This window comes from Jaculus jaculus, chromosome 13 (genome assembly GCF_020740685.1).
Source record: "Jaculus jaculus isolate mJacJac1 chromosome 13, mJacJac1.mat.Y.cur, whole genome shotgun sequence".
Lineage (NCBI taxonomy): Eukaryota > Metazoa > Chordata > Mammalia > Rodentia > Dipodidae > Jaculus > Jaculus jaculus.
This window is the reverse complement of record NC_059114.1, coordinates 14,052,184-14,074,589: the sequence shown is the minus strand read 5'-3', so window position 1 is coordinate 14,074,589 and position 22,406 is coordinate 14,052,184. Positions and strand designations below refer to the sequence as shown.

The following is a 22,406-nucleotide window of genomic DNA, read 5'->3' as shown; positions in this document are numbered from 1 at the left end:
TCGTGTGGAAGCTTGCAGGCAGCATAACACACACGGTGAAAAGTATTTGCTTTACATTCAAAGTGACTCGTACTTTTACTTGTCCCTAAAAAGTGCCATAAAGTTATAAAAGACACTCTTGTATACTAGTTACACCTACAAAAAAATTTTTATATACAAGTAAAAATCTAAATTTATTTGAGACATTTTGTTCTTCTGAGATGGGCGTCTCTGTGTTGGCCTTCGACTTTCCATCTGCCTGTCTCAGTCTGCCGAGTAGCTGAGGTGAGAGATGGACGCTGCCCTGGCCCAGCACTCCATTCAAGTAATGATTCTTGGTGTAATCAGAAAACACGTCTCCTGCTGTGAACATGTCATGTCCTAGCAACATGGGCTCAAAATATGCTTTGTGAAGTACTGAGAAGGGACTTGTTGGGACCCTGTGGGGCCGGTACACTGGAACTCAGCCCATTAGACTTGAGATCTCTCACATCCCAAAGCCTAGACCACACCTGCCACCTGAACCACAGTGTGTGAAGGCTGGGCTGAATTCAGCACATGGATTCTGACTTTTGGTTCTCTAGCAACCAAATTCCTTCTCATTCAGTATTTAAATCTGTACGTCTGGGGCTGGAGAGATGGCTTAGCAGTTAGGCACTTGCCTATCAAGCCTAAGGACCCTGGTCCGAGGCTTGATTCCCCAGGACCCACGTTAGCCAGATGCACAAGGGGGCGCACACATCTGGAATTCGTTTGCAGTGGCTGGAGGCCCCGGTATGCCCATTCTCTCTCTCTATCTGCCTCTTTCTCTCTGTCACTCTCAAATAAATAAAACAAAACAAAAAATCTGTACTTCAGTTATCAATTTCTTCCTCTTTCAGATGTAAAAATCAGGAATAAAGGGGAGACATGAACTTATTTTTTTAAACGTGTATTCTCATTTAAGTTTCACCACCACCACCACCACCACCAAATGTAGCCACTCACCACTGTTAACTGTCCATTTTTATCTTTATAGACTTGTTCTTCTGGTCCAGTGTCAAAAACTATTGTCCCTTCCTTCCCAGGACTGACATAAAACTGTAAACTTAAAATGCACAAAGTGACAAGTTACTGACGTATCCTATTTTTTGTCCCTCTGCTTTTGGTCTGCAAAAGAAATTCACTTGTGAAACGTTCTGAGTATCACACTGAGTTCCTGTCCTGTTGCATATTTGAGCGCTCACAAGCAAGCACTGACAGAGGTCTGTAAGTGTTCTCAAGTCAGTCCATTCATTCGGTTCTTCAAAGGGCCAATCTCATGTCTGAAGAACAATTTATACATACTCAAGCTAAAACTCTTACAATGCCCTAAGTAGTCCCTCCAAGTTTCAGCAAACAAGACAATGCTTTTTTGTATGTGAGAGAGCAAGAGAGTGAGGAGAGAGTATTGGCACGCCAGGGGCCCCAGCCACTGCAGTTGAACTCCAGACACGTGCGCCCCCTTGTGCTCATGTGCGGCCTTGCATGCTTGCGTTGCTTTGTGCGTCTAGCTTATGTGGGACCTGGAGAGCCAAACATGAGTCTTAGGCTTCGCAGGCAAGCATCTTAACTGCTAAGCCATCTCTCCAGCCTGACACTTTTTTTTTTTTTTTTTTGAGACAGGGTCTTATGCTCTCCAGGCTGGCCTTGAACTCAACTCTGTGTAGCTGAGGATAACCATGAACTTCCCTTTCTGCTTCCACCCCCTGATTGCTGTATTACAGGTGTTCACCATCATGCCCTATTTTGTGGGGTGTTGGGGATTGAACTCAGGGCCTTATGCTTGCTGAGCAAGCACTCTGCCACCTGAGCTACTTCCTCAGCCCAGCCACCATTCCTAAAAATACTCTTTCTATTCTCACCTATGAATGTGCCAGTCAGGTTGTGAAAGCTGGGAGCAGAGAAGAGAAACAGCCCTCTCTGTCCAGGAGCAACCTGCTTTTATGGGGGCAAGGTGAGCACTGTGCCAGGGTTAGGTCTAAGAGCAGCAATCCGGGCGGGCCTCAGTCTACACGTCCTAACTGCCAACCCTGCACCTTCTGGACCCTGGGTGACCTGAGCTCTGCTTGCCTTGCCTGCAAAATGGCACAGGTTAAGCCAGGTGTGGTGGTGCACGCCTTTAATCCCAGCACTCAGGAGGCAGAGGTAGGAGGATTGCCGTGAGTTCGAGGCCACCCTGAGACTACATAGTTAAAAACAGGTCAGCCTGGACCAAAGTGAGACCGTACCTTGAAAAACAAAAACAAACAAACAAAAAAAAAAATGGCAATGGTTGTGTAGCTGCTTTAGAGGCAGAGAGAATTGAGCAGTTTTATATTCTTCATGCTACATGTTTTTCTCTCATGCCCTAAAGAAAGCATCCCCTTTCCCAGCCAAGGCACAGGCAGCCTGTAAAGCTGTAACTCAGGCTTGTAAGTAACCATCCCACCATGCATCTCCAGCCCTGCTCAGGCACAAACATCCGCTTTCACTGGGCAGATCTCTCAAGAACATCAGCACTTCCTTTAAAACCTGGGGAAGACAGGCTGGAGGGATGGCTTCGTGGTTAAGGCGCTTGCCTGCAAAGCCTGAGGACCCATGTTTGGCTCTACAGATCCCACTTTAGCAAGATGCACAAAAGGTGAGGCAAGCACAAGGTCACACATGCCCACTAGGTGGCGCAAGCATCTGGAGTTGGACTTCAGTGGCTGAGGCCCTGGTGCACCAATTTTCTCCCTGTCTCTCTCTATATATCCTCTCTATAAAAATAAAATAAATAAAAACTGGGGAAGACCATAGCTTCCTGAATTCATTGAACACTCAACGACTCCTCTCTGCTTCTAGGCCCAGGTCAAAGTAAGTGTTTCGTTTTTTCTTTTCTTTTACTAGAGAGGCACGAAGGACCTCTGGAGCCTCCGCAGCCCTGCTGGAGGACTCTTGTTTTGGGGAGTGGAGGCAGACACGATGCTAATGTGGCAGCATGTTAACATGGAGTTTAGTTCCGATGCTGGAGGCACCTACCTTCCTTGGACAACATTGACCATGCACTCCTTCTTAGCCAGCATGGCGAGTTTAGTAACCACTTCAAATATATGCTCACACTGTAAAATGATGTCCCCCTGCAAAAAAGATGTGACAGGCGGGTTCAGTAGTGGTTTAGGAGGAAAGCACAATGAACATTTTCAGCCTTGTATCACTTCCCTCTTATAGCTGTTGGTTACCTTTTGCTGCTTGTCCTCCGGTGAAACGTGAATGACCAGGAATCCGTCACTCAGACTGCTGGTGGAGACACCTTAAGACAGATCCAGAGTTAGGGGCCAGGAAGTAAGCAGCGCCACATCAATACAGAGAAAACGGAAGAGGGGAGTTGGCTCAGGGGAGACCGTGCAAGGGTCTCAGATCCCCAGCACTCACACAAAACCTGGGCGTGGGGGCATGCGTCTGTAACCCCAGGGCTGGGGAGCTGGACCTAAGAGATTCCCTAAGGCTCGCTGGCTAGCTAAGTCTAGCCAAATCAGTGAGCTCTGGGTTCTGTGACAGATCTATCTCAAAAATAAGGTGGAAGAGATAGGAAGATCACTGTGAGTTCAAGGCCAGCCTGGGATTACAGAGAGAGTTCCAGGTCTGCCTGAGCTAGTGAAACCCTACTTCAATAAGACAATAATAATAATAATAATAATAATGTGAAGAGGGCTGGAGAGATGGCTTAGTGGTTAAGCGCTTGCCTGTGAAGCCTAAGGACCCTGGTTCGAGGCTCAATTCCCCAGGACCCACATTAGCCAGATGCACAAGGGGGCACACGTGTCTGGAGTTCGTTTGCAGTGGCTGGAGGCCCTGGCACACCCATTCTCTCTCTCTCTCTCTCTTTGCCTCTTTCTCTCTCTGTCTGTTGCTCTCAAATAAGTAAATGAAAATAAATGAAAAAAAATAAAAATAAAAAAAATAATGTGAAGAGAGATTGAAGACAACACTTGACATCAACCTCTGGCCTTCACACATGCATGCACGCACACACGCATGCACACACACACACACACACACACACAAGAAAACGGAGCAGAAGAGAGGTATCTCCATTTTGGGGGCTTCTTCCTGCCCACTGTGCCCAGGGATGAGTCAACCCCCGGGGTGGTCTTTAACCGGCCCCACTGCTTACCTCTGAGCGCCGAGAAGTCTACTTTCTGCTTGATTTTGGCAAGTTCCACCACGTAAGCCGCTCTCTGAGTGAGGAGGAGTTGTCGCTGCCGCGCCTTGAAGCCTTTCCTGTCGTACTTGATAACGGGGACGCCGTACTGCAAGGGGGGGAAGGCTGCTCAGGAGAGGGTGTGGAGCTCCCACTGCTGGGAATCCTTTGGCACTCAGACAGACTTTGTGTGTTTATATTAGTTTTTTTTTTTTTTTTTTTTTTTTTCTGATGTAGGGTTTCCCTCTAATCCAGGCTGACCTGGAATTTACTAAGCAGTATCAGGCTGGCCTCGAACTCACGGCCTCCCTCATACCTCTGCCTCCCGAGTGCTGGGAGGATTCGAGGCGTTGCGCCACCACGCCTGTTCTATGTATATAAAGTTCTCTGTGGGGGATTTTGGCTCTCGGCTCTCTTTCTCAGCTTTGTCCCCCTCTGAAGCTGTGACGCCAGCCTCACAGGTCTGCTATGAAAAGGGACAGGAGCATTGCATCTGGCCTGTCGCACACCCTCAACTAGGATTTGGGAAGCACTCCAACCTCGCACGCTCCCATTCTAGAGAGACCCAGAGGGCGGGAGTGAGCCACCGAGCACACAGCAAGGCCAGTGTCCGCCTGCTGCTACGTGTAGACCTCGCTTGTCCCCTCAGCCTTCTCCCAGCTTGAGTAACCTGCCTAGAATCTCCTGGCCACTGTGTTGAGAAGCCATTGTCAGCCTGGGCCACCTGCGTGCCCGCTGCCCCTCACTAACCGAGGGGGGTCTTTTGGCACAGTCCCTGGATACATCTTTCACTTTCATCAAAAAAAAAAAAAACAATCTAGGGCTGGAGAGATGGCTTAGCGGTTAAGGCATTTGCCTGCAAAGCCAAACGACCCAGGTTTGATTCCCCAGGACCCATGTTAGCCAGATGCACAAGGGGGCGCACGTGTCTGGGGTTCGTTTGCAGTGGCTGGAGGCCCTGGTGCGCTCATTCTCTCTCTCTCTTTCTCTGACAAATAAGTTAAAACAAAAAAACCCAACAAGAATTTAGGATGACAGAAAGAATGTGGCCGTGGCAGCAGGCATCATCTAACTGGCATGTTTCACCTCACCATTTTGGTGGTAATATAATTTTCCCAGAGTGGTCCAAGGGGGAGCCCCGGCCCCCCCAGCTACAGTCCTGCATTTAAGTAGTGCTTCCAGACACTCGTGGAAGAAATACACCATGCTCTCAGACACACATAATAGGGGGTCCTGGAGCAGACTGAAGACACCCATCTCTTTACCTGAATCTTCTCATTGCCAATTAGTTGAAGCACTTTGGGATTGATGTCTCCTTCATCTGGGGAGGGAACCAGAACAGCGAGTCATCCCTCAGTGCCAGCCCTGTGTGGGGAGAGCCCATCTGAGGCCTGGCTGGGGAGCTAGCAGACTCCAGCGTCTATGTGGAACTGGGAAACCAGGCCGTATGTAGATGGGAACATGCGCTTACCTAGCCGGCTGTGGGCAAAGGGTTGGTTTAAACTCTCTGCATAGCCATCTTTCTTTCCTCGGAATATGTCGCTCGTTACCACCTTTTGTTGCATCTGGTAATATAGAATTAAAAGTATGGAAAATGCTGCTGGGCGTGGTGGCACATGCCTTTAATCCCAGCACTCGGGAGGCAGAGGTAGGAGTGCCATGAGTTCGAGGCCAGCCTGAGACAACATAGTGAATTCCAGGTCAGCCTGGGCTAGAGTGAGACCCTACCTCAAAAAATCAAAACATCAAAATAATAATAATAAAGAAAGAAAATACAAAAATGCTAACCCTGTAGCCAGGCATGATGGTGCACACCTTTAATCCCAGCACTCGGGAGGCAGAGGCAGGAGGATCGCCATGAGTTCAAGGCCCCCCTGAGATTACATAGTGGATTCCAGGTCAGGCTGGACTAGAGACCCTACCTTGAAAAACCAAAAGGAAAAAAAAAAAAAAAAAAAAAAAGCTAACCCCGGACTGCCTTTGGGATAGGCAATTAAACCCACAGTTGCCCTGCTTTGCTAGATAACACGAAGGGACTTTGTTTCCACTCTCCACAGAAGTAGAATATATTCTGGCTATGGCCAAAAGTGCCTTAAAAAATGACACTGAGCCGGGCGTGGTGGCGCATGCCTTTAATCCCAGCACTCGGGAGGCAGAGGTAGGAGGATCACCGTGAGTTCGAGGCCACCCTGAGACTCCATAGTGAATTCCGGGTTAGCCTGGGCTAGAGTGAGACCCCACCTCAAAAAGAAAAATGACAGTGGCGGAGGCTGGGGTGACACAGGTGCAGGGCCCCTTACTTGCACTGGCTTCTTGAAAACGGGGCTTTCATAACTTCAGAAAGCCGTTTCCTCTACAGAGCAGAGCTCTGCAAAGTACAGCCGGGGCCCCACGCAGCCCACTGGCTGTGCTCACGAGTGGAGGCCTATTGGGACACCACCGTGACATTTGCTCCCATGTCTACGGCTGCTTGAGAGCTCCTGGGAGGAACCAGAGCAGAGCGCGTGGCCCACGACACCTCAAAGTTCACTCCTCTCCCTTCACAGAAAAAAAAAAAAAATTGCAGGTAAGCATCCTCCAGCAGAATGGAGTCCTGCATCCTTTGCGGCGCAGGGACCGTCTGGATTCTGTTCCTATGGTAACTACCCAGGGATGCTGAAAAGAACAACAGCTGCCATTCCTTCCAGACTTCATCTATAAGTCATGGGACTAACGTGACCCTTGGCTCATAGGAAGAATGGTGGATGTGACTGCAGGACTGCCCCTCCCCCACTCCTGTGCAGATGCCATATCTCTGTGTCCCTACCATGGCTTTGCGCTCGGCCGAGACCCCGCGGCAGTACTTGCGAACCAGATTCCTCATGCACATCTTCCTGAGCAGATCCGAGGCCTGTGTGGAGAACACATTGCTTTCCCGTCCGTCTGCCTCACTCACTCCCTGTCTTGGGCTGGGTTTTGTTTTTTGAGGTAGGATCTCACTCACTCTAGCCCGGGCTGACCTGGAACTCACTCTGTAGTCCCAGGCTGGCCTCAAACACATGCTGATCCTCCCCCGTGCTGGGATTAAGGGTGTGCGCCACCATGCCCGGCTAAGCAGAAGCTTCGAAAACACAGTGGTGTAACATCATTTACAGTCTGCCTCTAACATGGCAGTATTGTTCAGCTTATAGTTTGCTAACTTGAATGTGGTTCCAAATCACCTTCGAGGACACTATGTCATTAGATACTTCAAGATCCTGACTCAGTAGGGTGGAGCCCAGGAACCTTACAGGAGACCCACTGCTCTACTTTCCAGACCATCTTATGAGTCACTAAACGTCGGGATGGAAGCCAAAGTGCTCTGTGACAGGGAGTAGTGGCACACACCTGTATTCCCAGTGTTCAGGAGGATAGCAAGTTCGAGGCAAGCCTGGGCTTTATGGTCTGACCCTCTGTCTAAACAGATGTCTCTTGGTTCTAAAATCCCAGCATGGGTGTCATGAGTGGTGAGGAGTTACATTGCTTATGTTTTTTAAAAAAATATTTTTATTTATTCATTTATTTATTTGCAAGCAGAGAGGGTTAGAAGAGAGACGGAGTAGGCATGTCAGGGTCTCCAGCCACTGCTAACAAACTCTGAATGCATGTGCCACTTTGTGCATCTGGCTTTATGTGGGTACTGGGGAATCAAACTCAGACTTTAGGCTTTTCAGGCAAGTGCCTTAACCACTAAGCAAGCCATCTCTTCAGCCCCTTTCTTTTTTAAAATTTTTTTTTTTTTTTTTTTTTTTTTGGTTTTTTGAGGTAGGGTCTCACTGTAGCCCAGGCTGACCTGGAATTCACTATGAAGTCTCAGGGTGGCCTCAAACTCACGGCAATCCTCCTACCTCTGCCTCCCGAGTGCTGGGATTAGAGGCGTGTGCCACCACGCCCAGCTTAAAATGTTTTTATTTTTATTTATTTTAGTATTTATTTATTTGACAGAGAAAAAGGGAGGGGGGGGGAGAGAGAGAATGGGAGTGCCAGGGCCTCCAGCCACTGCAAGGGAACTCCAGATGCGTGCGCCCCTTTATGCATCTGGCTAACATGGGTCCTGGGGAATCAAACCTGGGTCCTTCAGCTTTGCAGGCAAACACCTTAACTGCTCAGCCATCCCTCCAGCCCTTATTTATTTATTTATTAGAGAGAGAGAATGGGCACACCAGGGCACCGCCTTTTGCATCTGGTTTATGTGAGTCCTGAAGAATGGAAACGGGGTCCTTTGGTTTTGCCGGCAAGCACCTTAACTAAGCCATCTCTCCAGCCCTCCAGCCCATCTCTTATACTTTGCAAAGCAGCCCCCTGAAGCAAAGGGAGGCAGCACAAAGAAACACATGTTGCTTACAACATGAGAGTCTCGGTTCAGACTCACATTTTCTAGAATGCCGGGAGGCCTCAGCCAGCTCTTGTCCAGAACATTCTTTGGAACATGGTACCGAAGATTCAAGATGTAATTCTTCCGCACAAACACTACAAACTCCTCGTTGTCTGGACAGAGGGGTTTGTCACGATTGATGAATCCCTTGATAAACCTGAAGAGGAAAGCTCTTGCTTAGCCTTGGGGCCCATGTCCTCAGACTCACCTCCTCCCATTTGTCTCCTCCCGAGGAAGCCAAAAATCACTGAGGTTGTTTGCATAGCCACGCAGGCCAGGAGCCAATAAGGTAGCTCCCAGGCTAAATCTGCTCCAGAGACATGTTCTGTTTCACCCACGCTGCTTCCTGTTTTAACTAGCTTCAACTAGTTGCCAATTAAAATAAAAAATTGGGAGGCATCGCAGGAAAGCCAGACTTCAGTTTTCCTTGAAACCTGGAGCCAGCCACCTGGCAGCAGTGGCTGGACATGTCTCTACAGCAGCCGGCGTCGACTGGGACAGAACAGTGACCACTGGTCTCCCGAAGTGGCCTGAGCTTCCTGGTCACCTGTTGTCCCCTAACCCCATGCGCCCTGTCATCTAGTCCTGCCTTGTGAGACTCCCTCGCTTCGCCTGCCTGGCTCTGGAAGGCATTTCGCTGTGTGACTCTGAACTAGGCTAGGGTAGACCGCAGCTGTTTTAAGTGATCGCACTGGGTTCGGGAGCTCAGAGCAGAAATCCAGAAGTCATAAAAACTCATCCGAGCCCACCTCAAACCTCTGCGGCAGGCTGCTGGTCACCTCTTCTCCCCACTGTGCCGAGTCCTTACCTCCTTATGATCTGCACAGCCCACCTTCTCCTCTTGATCTCCTTCCGAGCCAGCGCTCCCCGCCAGTGGGCTTCCAGCTTGGTGGCTGAAAGAGTCCACCGCTGACATCAGAAAGTGGCGCAACCACACAGAAATACAAAAGGCTTTTTAAAAATTTTCTTCCAGAAGGATCCATCCTCTCAGCACATATCTAGATGCCCATCAGAGAGCTCTTAGCTGGTCCAGAGATGCAAAGTCAGGTGATGCATGTCATCTGTTTGTACTTGGTGCTCAGACAACCAAACCAGGGAGGTAGAACAGAAGGTTCATGGAAAGAGGGGGTTCCCTGAGGTCTTTTCCAGGGACAAGGGTGTCTCTTGGGGTGGTGCACATTAATCTCACCACCATGTTTAGTTTGTTTCACCCAACACCTGCTTTGGATTAGTCCTGGCTTATTTCCCCATTAAAAAAATAAAAGTATGTGTGGGCTGGAGAGATGGCTTAGTGGTCAAGCCCTTGCCTGTGAAGCCTAAGGTTCCTGGTTAGAGGCTCGATTCCCCAGGACCCACATTAGCCAGATGCACAAGGGGACACATGCATCTGGAGTTCATTTGCAGTGGCTGGAGGCCCTGGCGCACCCATTCTCTCTCTCTCTCTCTCTCTCTCTGCCTCTTTCTCTCTGTCTGTCACTCTCAAATAAATAAATAAATAAATAAATAAATAAATAAACATTTAAAAAATATATGTATGTATGTATTGGCAGGGGTGGGGGGAGGAGATTGGGGCATGCCAGGGCCTCCAGCCACTCCAAACAAACTCCAGACACATGTGCCACCTTGCGCATCTGGCTTTACGTGGGTCCTGGGGAATTCAACCTGGGTCCTTGGGCTTCGCAGGCAAGCGCCTTAATCACTAAGCCATCTCCTCAGCCCCCATTTATTATTATTATTTATTTGAGAGAGAGAGAGTGAGTGTGCACACACCAGAGCCTCTTGCTGTTGCAAATGAACTCCAGGTACAAGCACCACTTTGTACATCTGGCTTTATGTGGATACTGGGGTACCGAACCTGGGCATTCAGGCTTTGTAAGCAAGTGCCTTTAACCACTGAGCAGTCTCCTTAGCCCCCCCATTCTTAAATATTTTTTTTCAGATTTGCTTGATTCTTCAGACTTTTTCCTTTTTAAAAAAATTTATTTGTCTGTGTGTGGGGCAGGTGGGTGGGGGGAAGGCATGCCAGTGCCTCTTGCCACTACAAACTGAATGTCAGATGCTTGCATCATTTTTTGGGGTCCAGCTTTACATGATGAGTGGTTAGGGAATTGAACCCGCGCTGTGCCTTTAACTGCTGAGCCATCTCCCCAGCCCTCTTCAGACTTTTCAAGTGCCTTTTCTTCCACAGAACAGCACTGTCTCCATTACAGGAGGAGGCCACTGGAAATAACCGAGCTTCTCATCAATACTCATCTAGCCAGGGGCTGGCAACTTATGGCCCAAAGGCCAGCTGTCTGTTTATTCAGAGGTTTTTTTAAAAATTTTTTTCATTTATTTTTATTTACTTATTTGAGAGCAATGGGCACGCCAGGGCCTCCAGCCACTGTAAACAAACTCTAGACGCATGCGCCCCCTTCTGCATCTGGCTAACGTGGGTCCTGGGGAATCCAGCCTCGAACCGGGGGTCCTTAGGCTTCACAGGCAAGCGCTTAACCACTAGGCCATCTCTCCAGCCCTGTTTACTCAGAGTTTTATTGCAGCACAGCTTTGCCCATTCATTCACTGTCAATACTATCTGAGGTGACTTTGGTACAACAGTGGCAGAGTTGAGTAGCCATGATGGGATCATGTGACCCACAAATCTGAAATATTTCTATCTTGCTGATCTCTAACACAGGAGTGCTGTGCAGCTTTGAAGAGAAACTCATCTACACACGTCTCCAGGTTGAATTTCAAAACAATTCAGGGTGCAAAAATGCCAACACATGTCAAACTGCGAATGTACTGCTTAATGATGTGGTCATAGATGGTGAAATTGTCGGGAACAATAAGGGAAATGAGAACTGCAAAACTCAACAGAACTTCTAAGAAGTGGAGTTAGGACATTACTTAAAAGTGAGATTCGGGCTGGGCGTGGTGGCGCACGCCTTTAATCCCAGCACTTGGGAGGCAGAGGTAGGAGGATCGCCTTGAGTTCAAGGCTACCCTGAGACTACGTGGTGACTTTCAGGTCAGTCTGAGCTAGAGCAAGACCCTACCTCGAAAAAAAAAAAGTGAGATTTTGGGCTGGAGAGACAGCTCAGTGGTTAAAGGCACTTGCTTGCAAAGCCTGACTGCCTGGGTTCTATTCCTCCCTACCCATGTAAAGCCAGATGTACAAAGTGGCACATGTGTCTGGAGTTTGCAGTGGCAGGAGGCTCTGGCACACCCATTTCTCTCTCTCTCTCTCTCCATCTACCACTTTCTGTCTCTGTGTCAGATAAATAAATAGGGCTGGAGACATGGCTTAGTAGGTTAAAGCACTTGCCTGCAAATCCAAAGGACCCAGGTTCGATTCCCCAGGACTCATATAAGACAGATGCACAAGGTGGTGCATGCATCTGGAGTTCATTTGCAGTGGCTGAAGGCCCTGGTGCGCTCATTCTCTCTCTCTCTCTCTCTCTCTCTCTTTCTCTCTCTCTATCTATATATTTACATATATATATATATATATACATATATATATATATACATATATATATATATACATATATATATACACATATATATATATGTAATCTATCTCTTTCTCAAATAAAACTGAAAAAAATAATTGAAAAATAAATAAATAAAACACTTAAAAAAACAAAAGTGAGATTCTCAAGGAATTTCAGGTTCCTGTGGGAAACTGTTTTAGAAGTATCATGTGTTACATGTGCAGAAATAAAACACATCTGTGGAACGAGTCCCTGGCCAGTGAGGTAACAATGAGAAGAGGCCCAAGAACTGGGCCCATGGTAGCCCCCCACCAGGGTTCAAGGATCGGCAGGAGAGGGAGAGCTGAGAGGAACTTTGACCTCAGGGGAGCGGAGCCGGGGAGAGGGTCGGTCAGAACATGACAAGTCTCCATTCCGACCTTACCTGCTTGTCTCTTTCTCATGTATTCTCTCCGTGCGAGGCAGCCTTTGTACGTCGCTTGGATTCTCGCAACTTCAAATAAAACAGAAGTTTTGGCGAATTTGCTTTCATTCATGTCTCTTTTTCAAATGCTGTTTTGTTTTCGAGGTAGGGTTTCATTCTAGCTCAGGCTGATATGGAATTCACTCTGTAGTCTCAGGGTGGCCTCGAACCCACGGCGATCCTCCTGCCTCTTCTTCCCGAGTGCCGGGCTTAAAGGCGCGCGCCACCACGCCCGGCTCATTCGTGCCTTTGTGGTTGAGAGCTCAGTGTGGCCCTCAAGGGCCTGTAGTGTCTCTGGGACTTGGGAAGACCCTAGTTCTGTAGCAGGCATTACAGTTCACCCTCCCACCCGACCCTGAAGGAAAGGCAGGCATCACGAGGACTTCTTAAAAACGGTACCCAGGCTGGGCGTGGTGGTGCACGCCTTGGATCTCGGCACTTGGGAGGCAGAGGTAGAAGGATCACCATGAGTTCAAGGCCACCCTGAGACTACTTAGTGAACTCCAGGTCAGCCTGGGTTAAAGCGAGACCCTACCTCAAAAACAAAAAAAAAAAACCAAGAAACAAACAAACAAACACCAGGTACCCAGGTTCAGATAGAGTTGTGTGCTGGGCTCTGGGCACCACAGCTAGAGAGCAGTGTGCATCCTTGCTTACAGCTTCTCCGGCCTCCCTCATCCCCTGCACACAGAGACGTCAGAGGTCAAGTTCACTTAGGGTTGCACAGATGAACAGTGACGCAACCCCAGGAGTTTAGGCTGACTCCGGCCTGTGTGTTGTAGCCAGGTCAGCGGTGTCAGTGCTACTGAGAGGCCACCCATGAGACCGTGGGGTCACAGGTGTGGCTCAGAGGTAGGGAGCCCCCACCCCGGCATGAGTGAGACTGAGACCCTGGGTTCCGTCCCAGCACCACAAAGGAAAAGCTGTGATGCGTTGGTGGCACGCCCCACCCAGGCCCAAGTTCAAACCCAGGCTCTGCCACTTGCTAGCTTTTGTACCTTCAGCTGACCTCAGTTCTCCTGAAGTGGATGGCAGTACCCACTCCATAGGTTTTTCTGAGAATGAGGTCATGTGCACCTGGCACACAGCAAGTATTCTGGCTGCTCAGGCCACCTTAAGAGTTCCAGGAAACAGTATCCACCCATCTGTCATTGCCAAGCCTAAACCCAGGGAGGGGGGCTGGACCCTCACGGCTTTAGGCCCTGATGTGCACAATGGTGTGCCAACCAGAGAACGAGAGGACCCTGGGCATATACGCTGCCCACAGCCAAACCAGTCCTCCAAGCACTTGTTGAGATGTATAAATTCACAGGTACCTTTCCATAATCTTATATTCCTGGTGAGAGTTTCTATCATTACTTCAGACACCCATGTTTGAGGCTATTTTTTCCCCTTCACTAGCTATACTTATTGATTCATTTCACATTCTTTTGAAATCTGGGCAAAAGAAAAATTCATACCTAGGGCTGGAGACATGGCTTAGGGGTTAAGGCGCTTGCCTAGGAAACCTAAGGACCCAGGTTTAATTCCCCAGGACCCACATGAGCCAGATGCGCAAGGTAAGGCATGTGTCTGGAGTTCATTTGCAGTGGCTGGGGGTCCTGGAGCACCCATTCTCTCTATATGTCTGCCTCTTTCTCTTTCTCAGATAAAAAAAATTTTTTTAAAAAAAGAAAGTCAAATTCATACCTAATTGATGTTTACTAAATTCAAAGGCATCTTCAGTAGCAAACAGAGTTCTGGGGAAACGAATGAATATTTTGGTTCTAGAAATGAAAAGACATGTTTGTTATTTGGTTACCACCTGGGTTGGTTGAATAGGGCCCAGTCCTCAGTTCATGTCACTCGGAACCTCAGAAGAGTCTCTTTGGAAATGGGGGACCAGAGACGTGATTAAGGTGGAGGGGAGGCGCTGGATTAGGGTGGGGCCCCACGTCCAGTGAAGGTGGCCTTATAAGAGATAGAAAAAGACACCGGAAGACACAGGAAACCAAGCCAGGCGGAAACAGAAGTCAGAGTAATCCCAGCATTTTGGGAAATAAGTGAAGGCTGGACTGGTGCGCTGTCACGGTAAGAGTTAACTGCTGGGGAGCTGAATTTATCTCTGTCGGTAGCTGAAGGAATCCCAAAGAGAGAACTGGCTAGGGGGGACCCAGAGGGACGATAAGAGGGAAGGACAGTGTAGACTGAAATAGAGTAAAACAGAGCTCATGGTTAGAGAGGCCCAGCTCCATGATCCATGCGCATGGTGATTCATAGGTACGTTTTGAAAAATTGTTTTGAACCCTACAGACTGCACAAGCTAACTGCCACGTCCGCTTCTGTAACCCAGCTGCCTGCCTGCTCGCTCACCCCTCCCCTCGGCTGTGAACACACTATAAAATGAAAATAAAACCTCAGCTTAACCCAGAAGTCACTTTGGGGAGCGATCCCAACTTCGGTTCCCGGGAAATAAGCACCTCTGCTTTCACACATGCTGACATTGGAGTGATCCTCTCAGAAAAGTTCTGCGACATCGGCAGCTAAGACACACCAGGCGCTCTGGCAGAGACGAGGGAGGACCTTGGACTTGTGACCTCCCAAACTGTGACAGTACATTTCTTCAGTGTGGGAACCTGTGCATTTGGCTCCCCGGGAAATGGACCCGCCACGCTAACGTGAAGTTTCTTCGAGTTATGTACCTGTCTTTAAACAGTGTTAACAACAAGGGTGCGCACGTTGAAAAGATCCCCTTCACAGACTGGACAGATGGCTCAGTGGGCCAGAGCGCTTGCTCCAAGCAAGAGAGCTTGAAAGGGCCTGAGATCATCTGAGTTCAAAAGGGAGCAGAGACCACAGAATTGCTGGGGCTTATAACACTGTTGTGTTCAGAGAGACTCCATCTCAAGATTTGTAGGTGACTGGTGGAGGACACCCGACATTCTCTGGCTTCCATGCGACTGTGAGAGCACTCACATGTAGAGATACACAGCACACACCACATACTATACATGCAAACTACATATATATATATAGACACTGTGTATGTATATATGGCCCCAGCCACCCGGCTGCTGTATGCAGGAAACTTCTAATAATAGCCACTAGAGGGCAGAAGTGTGCCATGCTCTGAAATGCTTCCCTTCCCACCTTTAAGAGAATGGGGCCAGCCATATCGCTCAGTTGGATATTTTGTTTTGTCTTGCTTTGCTTTTTTGTTGTTGTTTTTTTGAGGTAGAGTCTCACTGTAGCCCAGGCTGACCTGGAATTCACTATGTAGTCTCAGGGTGGCCTCGAACTCAGGGCGATTGTACTACCTCTGCCTCCCCAGTGCTGGGGTTAAAGGTGTGTGCCACCACGCCCGGCTCAGTTGGATTTTAGGTGTGTTTGGTATCTTTCTCCATCTAGCCCAATATTTTGGGGATCTTTCTACTACTCTTCCCAAGCACAACTTGTCCACGTTCCCTCTATTTCCAACCTCTTTCCCACATTCTTTCCACCTTATTCTCCATAACTATACTTTCCATAGCCTCAACAACTTCTAAAATCTGTGGAAAGTAACAGAACCCCAATTACCTCCCCCTCCAAATACTTGCGCTATCTCCATCTTTTTCAAAAGTAAATGCACCCTTCACTGCTCCCACTTCCAAGTAACCAAGACCCTAGATACCTTCTATAAGCCTTGTTTGTTATCTACCAGCAACTACTGGGGTCAAAAGAAAAACTGCTGGGGACTGGAATGATGGCTCAGTGGCTAAAGGCGCTTGCTTGCAGAGTCTGACTACCTAGGTTCAACCCCCCAGTACCCACGTAAAGCCAGATGCAGTGGCAGGAGGCCCTGCCATGCCCATATTGACTCTCTCTCTCTCTAAAATAAATAAAAATATTTTTAAAAGAATAACATTTGAAAAACAGGAACATTGTTAATTTACTACTAGGGCATTTGCATAGTAGTCCTATTCAATGACTTGGGCCCATTCCTGCCCTTACTCTAGGAGTAACATAGAAGTCACATCGAGTATTTTGAGTTCCTACCCAGAAGATTGTAACTTTGTTTGTTTGGTTTTCTGAGGTGGGGTCTCACTTTAGCCCAGGCTGACTTGGAGTTCACTATGTATTTTCAGGGTGGCCTTGAACTCACAGCAATCCTCCTACCTCTGTCTCCTGAGTGCTGGGATTAAAGGCGTGTGCCACCACACCCACACAAGATCCAAACGTCTAAGAGTCCAGCTGATAAGTAGAATAGGGGTCTGCCCTCCTTGACTGATCTGCCTCAAGAAAAGAGGAACCTGGCTTCCCTCCAGGACCTAGAAGGAGTGAGAGGTGCACCATGGAGGCCACCATAGGTAGATTTAAAGGCAGAGACCCCTGAAGTGGGGAAGCTCTGCTGTGGGGAATGCGTCTTCTTGAGGCTTGGACACGTTGAACCTCGACCAGAACGACTCACAGCACAGGTTCCAGTCACCCCGACTTCACCCAGGAATGTCCACCCGAAAGCTCACATGACACGTAGGGAAATTCTCTCTAGCCGTGGCACCTGACATTCCGAGACTTCACTTTCTCCAATGCTAAAGACGATGTCACATAACATAGTTCCTGAGGTCACCTCTGGGAGGTCAGTTGGGCAGGTCCCCACCCCAGCTCCCTCGTCATTTAGCAGAGCTTCACCCCTCTGATCCAGGTGGAGAACACAAGCTTCCCTGGCCCTCCATTCTCACCACCCAGGGCTGCTTTTAAACCGACTGGAATCTACACGCGTCTCTGAACGGTGACTCTGCAGATCTGGATGTGAGGTATTTTGAGAACAGGGAAGAGACCCTTGGGTGGTCTCCCGGTCACTTACTTTCCTAACTTGTACTCCTCGGGTTTGTAGCCGATGTACTTGATCAGGCATTTCACGCCTTCCCCAGGGGGCCCGTGCCAGTGTGGCCAGGTGTCTGGGCACAAGGACTTGTACCTGCCGGGAGAGGAGAAGGCTATGTAGAAACCACCAGAGTGCCTTACGCTGCCCTCCTCCACCACGAAGAGAGCTCCTGGGCTCCCCTGCGGCATCTCAGCCACTCTGGTGCAGTGGTCTTATCTCACACACCAGGTGAGGAGGAGATGACTGAGGAACTGGTTTCAGTGAGTGTGAGGTAAGGAACACGTTGCAGAAAAAGAGGCAGAAAGACATGGTGGGAAGGGGTCTCCTAAGGCATGGCCCTCACCCCCACAGAGACTGACCTCCACCTTAATGTCCCTGCAGTGAATACCAATAACCCCGCTGAGGAGGGGCCTCAGTGGAACAGGGGTGGGGAAGAGGGAGATATAAGAGTATATAACCCAGGGCGGGAGAGATGGCTCAGTGGTCAAGGCACTTGCTTGTAAAGCCTGGAAGCCTGATGACCTAGGTTCAATTACACAGTACCCACGAAAAACCGGATGCACAAAGTGGAATATGTGTCTGGAGTTTGTTTGCAGTGGCTAGTGGCCCTGGTGCACCCAATTCGTTCTCTCTCTCTCTCTCTCTCTCACATAATATATTTTTTTAAAAAAACAATGTCATAACAGTTTGATTCTTTTTTTTTTTTCGTTTTTTCGAGGTAGGGTCTCACTCTGGCTCAGGCTGACCTGGAATTCACTATGTAGTCTCAGGGTGGCCTTGAACTCATGGTGATCCTCCTACCTCTGCCTCCCCAGTGCTGGGATTAAAGGCATGCGCCACCACGCCCGGCTACCTCCCCCCCCCTTTTTTGTTTTTTTTTCGGTTTTTCGAGGTAGGGTCTCACTCTGGCTCAGGCTGACCTAGAATTCACTATGTAGTCTCAGGGTGGCCTCGAACTCTCTGCGATCCTCCTACCCTCTGCCTCCCAAGTGTTGGGATTAAAGGCGTGCACCACCATGCCCGGCTAAGCAGTTTGATTCTTAATAGCTTCAAATGAAATGAAGTACACACACACACACACACACACACACACACACACACACACATATGAATTTCACCTAGCATTAAAAACAAACTCCTACCCACAATAACTAACATGGATGATTCTCACAGGCATGTGTTGTGTGAAAGACACAAAAGAAATCATACTATATGATTTGATTTATGTAAAATTCAAGAACAAAAATATAATGACAGAAGTTAAAGAAACGTTACTTCCCTACCCTAGAGTTAGTATGGACTTTTAAGGGAACTGGAAGCCTTCTGAAGAAATATAATTTTTTTGTGTTTTTATTAGAAATATTCTATATCTTGGTCTGAATGGTTATTACCTGAGTTCACCAACCTGTACTTTTAATCCTTTTTTTTCTTTCAGGGTAGGGTCTCACTGTAGCTCAGGCTAGCCTGGAATTCACTATGTAGTCTAAGGGTGGCCTGGAACTCATGCGATTCTCCTACCTCTGCTTCCTGAGAGCTGGGATTAAAGGCGTGCATCACCACACCTGGCTCTGGAGAGATGACTTAGCAGTTAAGCCATTTGCCTGCAAAGCCAAAGGATCCCGGTTCAATTCTCCAGGACCCATGTAAGCCAAATGCACAAGGGGGAGCATGCATCTGGAGTTTGTTTGCAATGGCTGGAGGCCCTGGCGCTCCCATTCTCTCTCCCTCTCTGTGCCTCTTTCTGTCTCTCAAATAAATAAAATATTCTAAAATTAACGTTCGGGGCTGGAGGGGTGGCTCAGCAGTTAAGGTGCTTGCCTGCAAAGTCTAAGGACCCAGGTTCAATTCCCCAGTGTTGCAGTCTGGTTCACATTGCTGGTAGAAATCACCCAACCAAAAGCAGCTCATGGGAAAAAGAGGATTTATTTTGGCTTACAGGTTTGAGGGGAAACTCCACAGTGGCAGGGAAAATGATGGCATGAGCAGAGGGTGGACATCACCCCCTGGCCAACATAAGGTGGACAATAGCAACAGGAGAGTGTGCCAAACACTGGCATGGGAAACTGGCTATAATACCCATAAGCCCGCTCCAACAACACACTCCCTCCAGGAGGCGTTAATTCTCAAATATCCATCAGCTGGGAACCTAGCATTCAAAACACCTAACTTTATGGGTGACACCTGAATCAAACCACCACACCCAGTTGATCCACATAAAGCCAGATGCACAAAGTGGTGCATGCATCTGGAGTTCATTTGCAGCAGCTAGAGGCCCTGACATGCCCATATTCTCTCTATCTCTTCCTGGAAATATATAAATAAAATATGAAATGCACATTTGTAGGCTTTACTATATGTGTGCTATAGTTTAAAATGAAAAAAATAAAGTGATAAAACAATTTTACCTAAAAAGAAAAAAAAAGAGTGGGAAGTTTGTGTTGTGTTCACAGGGCAGTGCCAGGGCTGGACACAGCCACGCAACTCAGCCCCACTCCTGGGTATAGAGAAATGCAAACTTGCTCATGATGTCCTGGCACTCTTTTCCCCCCACCAACGACCATTTATCTTCCGCTGTGTCTCCACCTGGCCTCCTACGTCTGTTGTAGGCAGAGGCCTCCTACACTGAGGAGTGAAGGGCAAGTGGGGGGGGGGGTTCTCCCAGCCCCCAGGATAACGCTGGCTCAGGAGTCGCTCATAAGTATTTATCAATGGGAAATAGAAATGCCTCCGAGGTAGCCCTTTAGCCATGCAGATGTAGACTGAACAAAGATGCAGGAAGTTCAGAGCTGTGGGGTGACGGTGTGTGTCAAGTGTGTGTTGTGGGGGCACAGTGGGCAGTGGCTGCCACCTTCTTTAACAGATGCAACTTTAGCAAACTAGATGGGTTTGGGCAAATCAATGGCAAGTTGATGGGGAGCTGAGGGATACAGCCAAAACAGAAAAGGAAAAAGCGGGGCTAGAGAGACGGCTTAGTGGTGAAGGCACTTGCCAGTGAAGCCCAAGGACCCAGATTCAATTCCCCAGGACCCACGTAAGCACAAAGTGGCACATATGTCTGGAGTTCGTTTGCAGCAGCTGAAGATCCTGGTGTTCCCTCTCTCTCTCTCTCCCTCTTCCCCTCTCTCTCTCAAATAAAAATATTTAAGAAGACTCTTAACTTGAAAAGGAAAAAGTGTGTGGGGTGACCTGAAAGTTCCTGGAATGCTTAACACTCAAGAGAAACCCAGTAATAGATTGAATACCATGAAACAGCTAAAGATGCAGACATCTTACCTACAGAAAAGGCCATTAAAAGTATTTTAATCTAAGGAGCTGGAGAGATGATTTAGTAGATAAGGAGCTTGCCTGCGAAGCCTAAGGACCCAGGTTCAATTCCCTAGTACCCATGTAAGCCAGATGCACATGGTGGCGCATGCATCTGGAGTTCATTTGCAATGGCTGGAGTCCCTGGCATGCCCATTCTCTCCCTCTCTCAAATAAATAAAAATATTAAAAACATTAACAAATTTTAATTTAATTTAATTTATTTGTTTGTGGGAGGGGCATGCTAGGGTCTCTTGCTGTGGCAAACAAATCTAGAGTTGCGTGCCACTTTGTGCATCTGGCTCTATGTGTGTAATGGGCAATTGAACCTAGGCCAGCAGGCTTGGCAAGCAAGTGCCTTTGACTGCTAAGCCATCTCCCTAGCCACCCACCCCCCCCACAAGACGTGGCCATTTTATAAGCTTACCCTGAAAGTACATTGTAATCTACACAGCCACACATAGCCTATTCACCAAAGAAACTGGTGTACGCTCATGTAACTGGAGATGGGCATATATATTTATAAGCAACCTGACTGACGATTTAGCACTCCCATTATGGGTAAGGACTAAGTCACAACCGTAAGACATAGGGTTCAACCCAAGTGTGGCTGGTTTCAAACACTGCGCTCCTCAAACACCATGATTCCAACTGTTCTTAACAGCCCAGGGCCAAGTCACTAAGCGGGCACTTAGGGTCCAGATGGAAAGTCGACACTGCTCACTTTTACCCCAACAGCAGTTTGATGCACCCGGCTTCACCCTTTCTGGATGGCAGGAAGTTAAGTTTGGGCTTAGTGAAATGAATAGACGGTGGGAAACTGAACTGACTCTTGGCATGTGCCCAAATGTTTTTGTTGCTGTCGTTTTTGTTCTCCCAGATCCTGCAGTTATAAGCTTGGCTGAGTTCCCTAGGGAATGCCATTTAAAAAATATTTTATTTACTTATTTATTTATTTGAAAGAGAGACATAGGAAGAGTCAGATAGAGAGACTGGGCACAGTAGGGCCTCCAGTCACTGCAAACGGACACCAGATGCATGTGCCACCTTGTGCATCTGGCTTACGCAGGACCTGGGGAATTGAACCGGGGTCCTTGGGCTTCACAGGCAAGTGCCTTCACCACTAAGACATCTCCCCAGCCCAGCCCCTGGTTTTAAAGATAACAAAACTGGGCTGAGGAGATGGCTTAGCAGTTAACGAACTTGCCTGAAAATCCTAATGACCAGAATTTGATCCCCCAGTACCCACGTAAAGCCAGATGCACAAAGTACACATGCATCTGGTATTCATTTGCAGAGGCTGGAGGCCATGATGTGCTCATTCTCTCTCTGTCTCTCTCTCTCTCTACTTGCAAATAAATAAATAAAAATATTTAAAAAAATAAGGGTGGGGCTGGAGAGATGGCTAATCCATCTCTCCAACTTGGAAATGCCATTTTATTTATGACCATGTTGCCATCTTGTGCATCCTCGGTGACTAGCTTAAGCAACTGCACAGCAGCAGGACAAAGCTTACCGCTGCAGGAAATGCTCGTACTTCCGGCGGTAGGCAAAGCCAGCCCGCCTCACCCGCAGATGCTCCATGAGCCCCAGGTACTTGATCTGATGTCTTATGAGGAAGTCGTCGAACTTGCCTTGGGAGAAACAGAACAGAGAATGACCACGGAGGACGCTGTGTCTCCATAGGAGGCTGAAAGCCATACTCATGGGCTAAACCTGTCACAGGAACGGGGTTTTAAGCATCAGCTGTATTTATTTATTTATTT

The 22,406-nt window shown here is 48.2% G+C and overlaps 1 protein-coding gene across 1 annotated transcript in view; it reads right to left on the bottom strand.

The window, feature by feature from the left end:
• Myo1h (myosin IH) overlaps positions 1-22,406 on the bottom strand; it is a 56,871-nt gene that overhangs the window by 216 nt on the left and 34,249 nt on the right. Inside the window, exons 18-30 of the mRNA XM_045132504.1 lie at positions 22,157-22,274; positions 17,317-17,430; positions 14,184-14,260; positions 12,456-12,524; positions 9,364-9,448; positions 8,553-8,712; positions 6,969-7,052; positions 5,634-5,727; positions 5,428-5,483; positions 4,136-4,271; positions 3,201-3,271; positions 3,001-3,098; positions 967-1,066 (exon numbers count right to left, since the gene is read on the bottom strand). Coding sequence (XP_044988439.1) covers positions 967-1,066; positions 3,001-3,098; positions 3,201-3,271; positions 4,136-4,271; positions 5,428-5,483; positions 5,634-5,727; positions 6,969-7,052; positions 8,553-8,712; positions 9,364-9,448; positions 12,456-12,524; positions 14,184-14,260; positions 17,317-17,430; positions 22,157-22,274 — 1,262 coding nt within the window. The remainder of the gene's footprint in view (positions 1-966; positions 1,067-3,000; positions 3,099-3,200; positions 3,272-4,135; positions 4,272-5,427; positions 5,484-5,633; positions 5,728-6,968; positions 7,053-8,552; positions 8,713-9,363; positions 9,449-12,455; positions 12,525-14,183; positions 14,261-17,316; positions 17,431-22,156; positions 22,275-22,406) is intronic.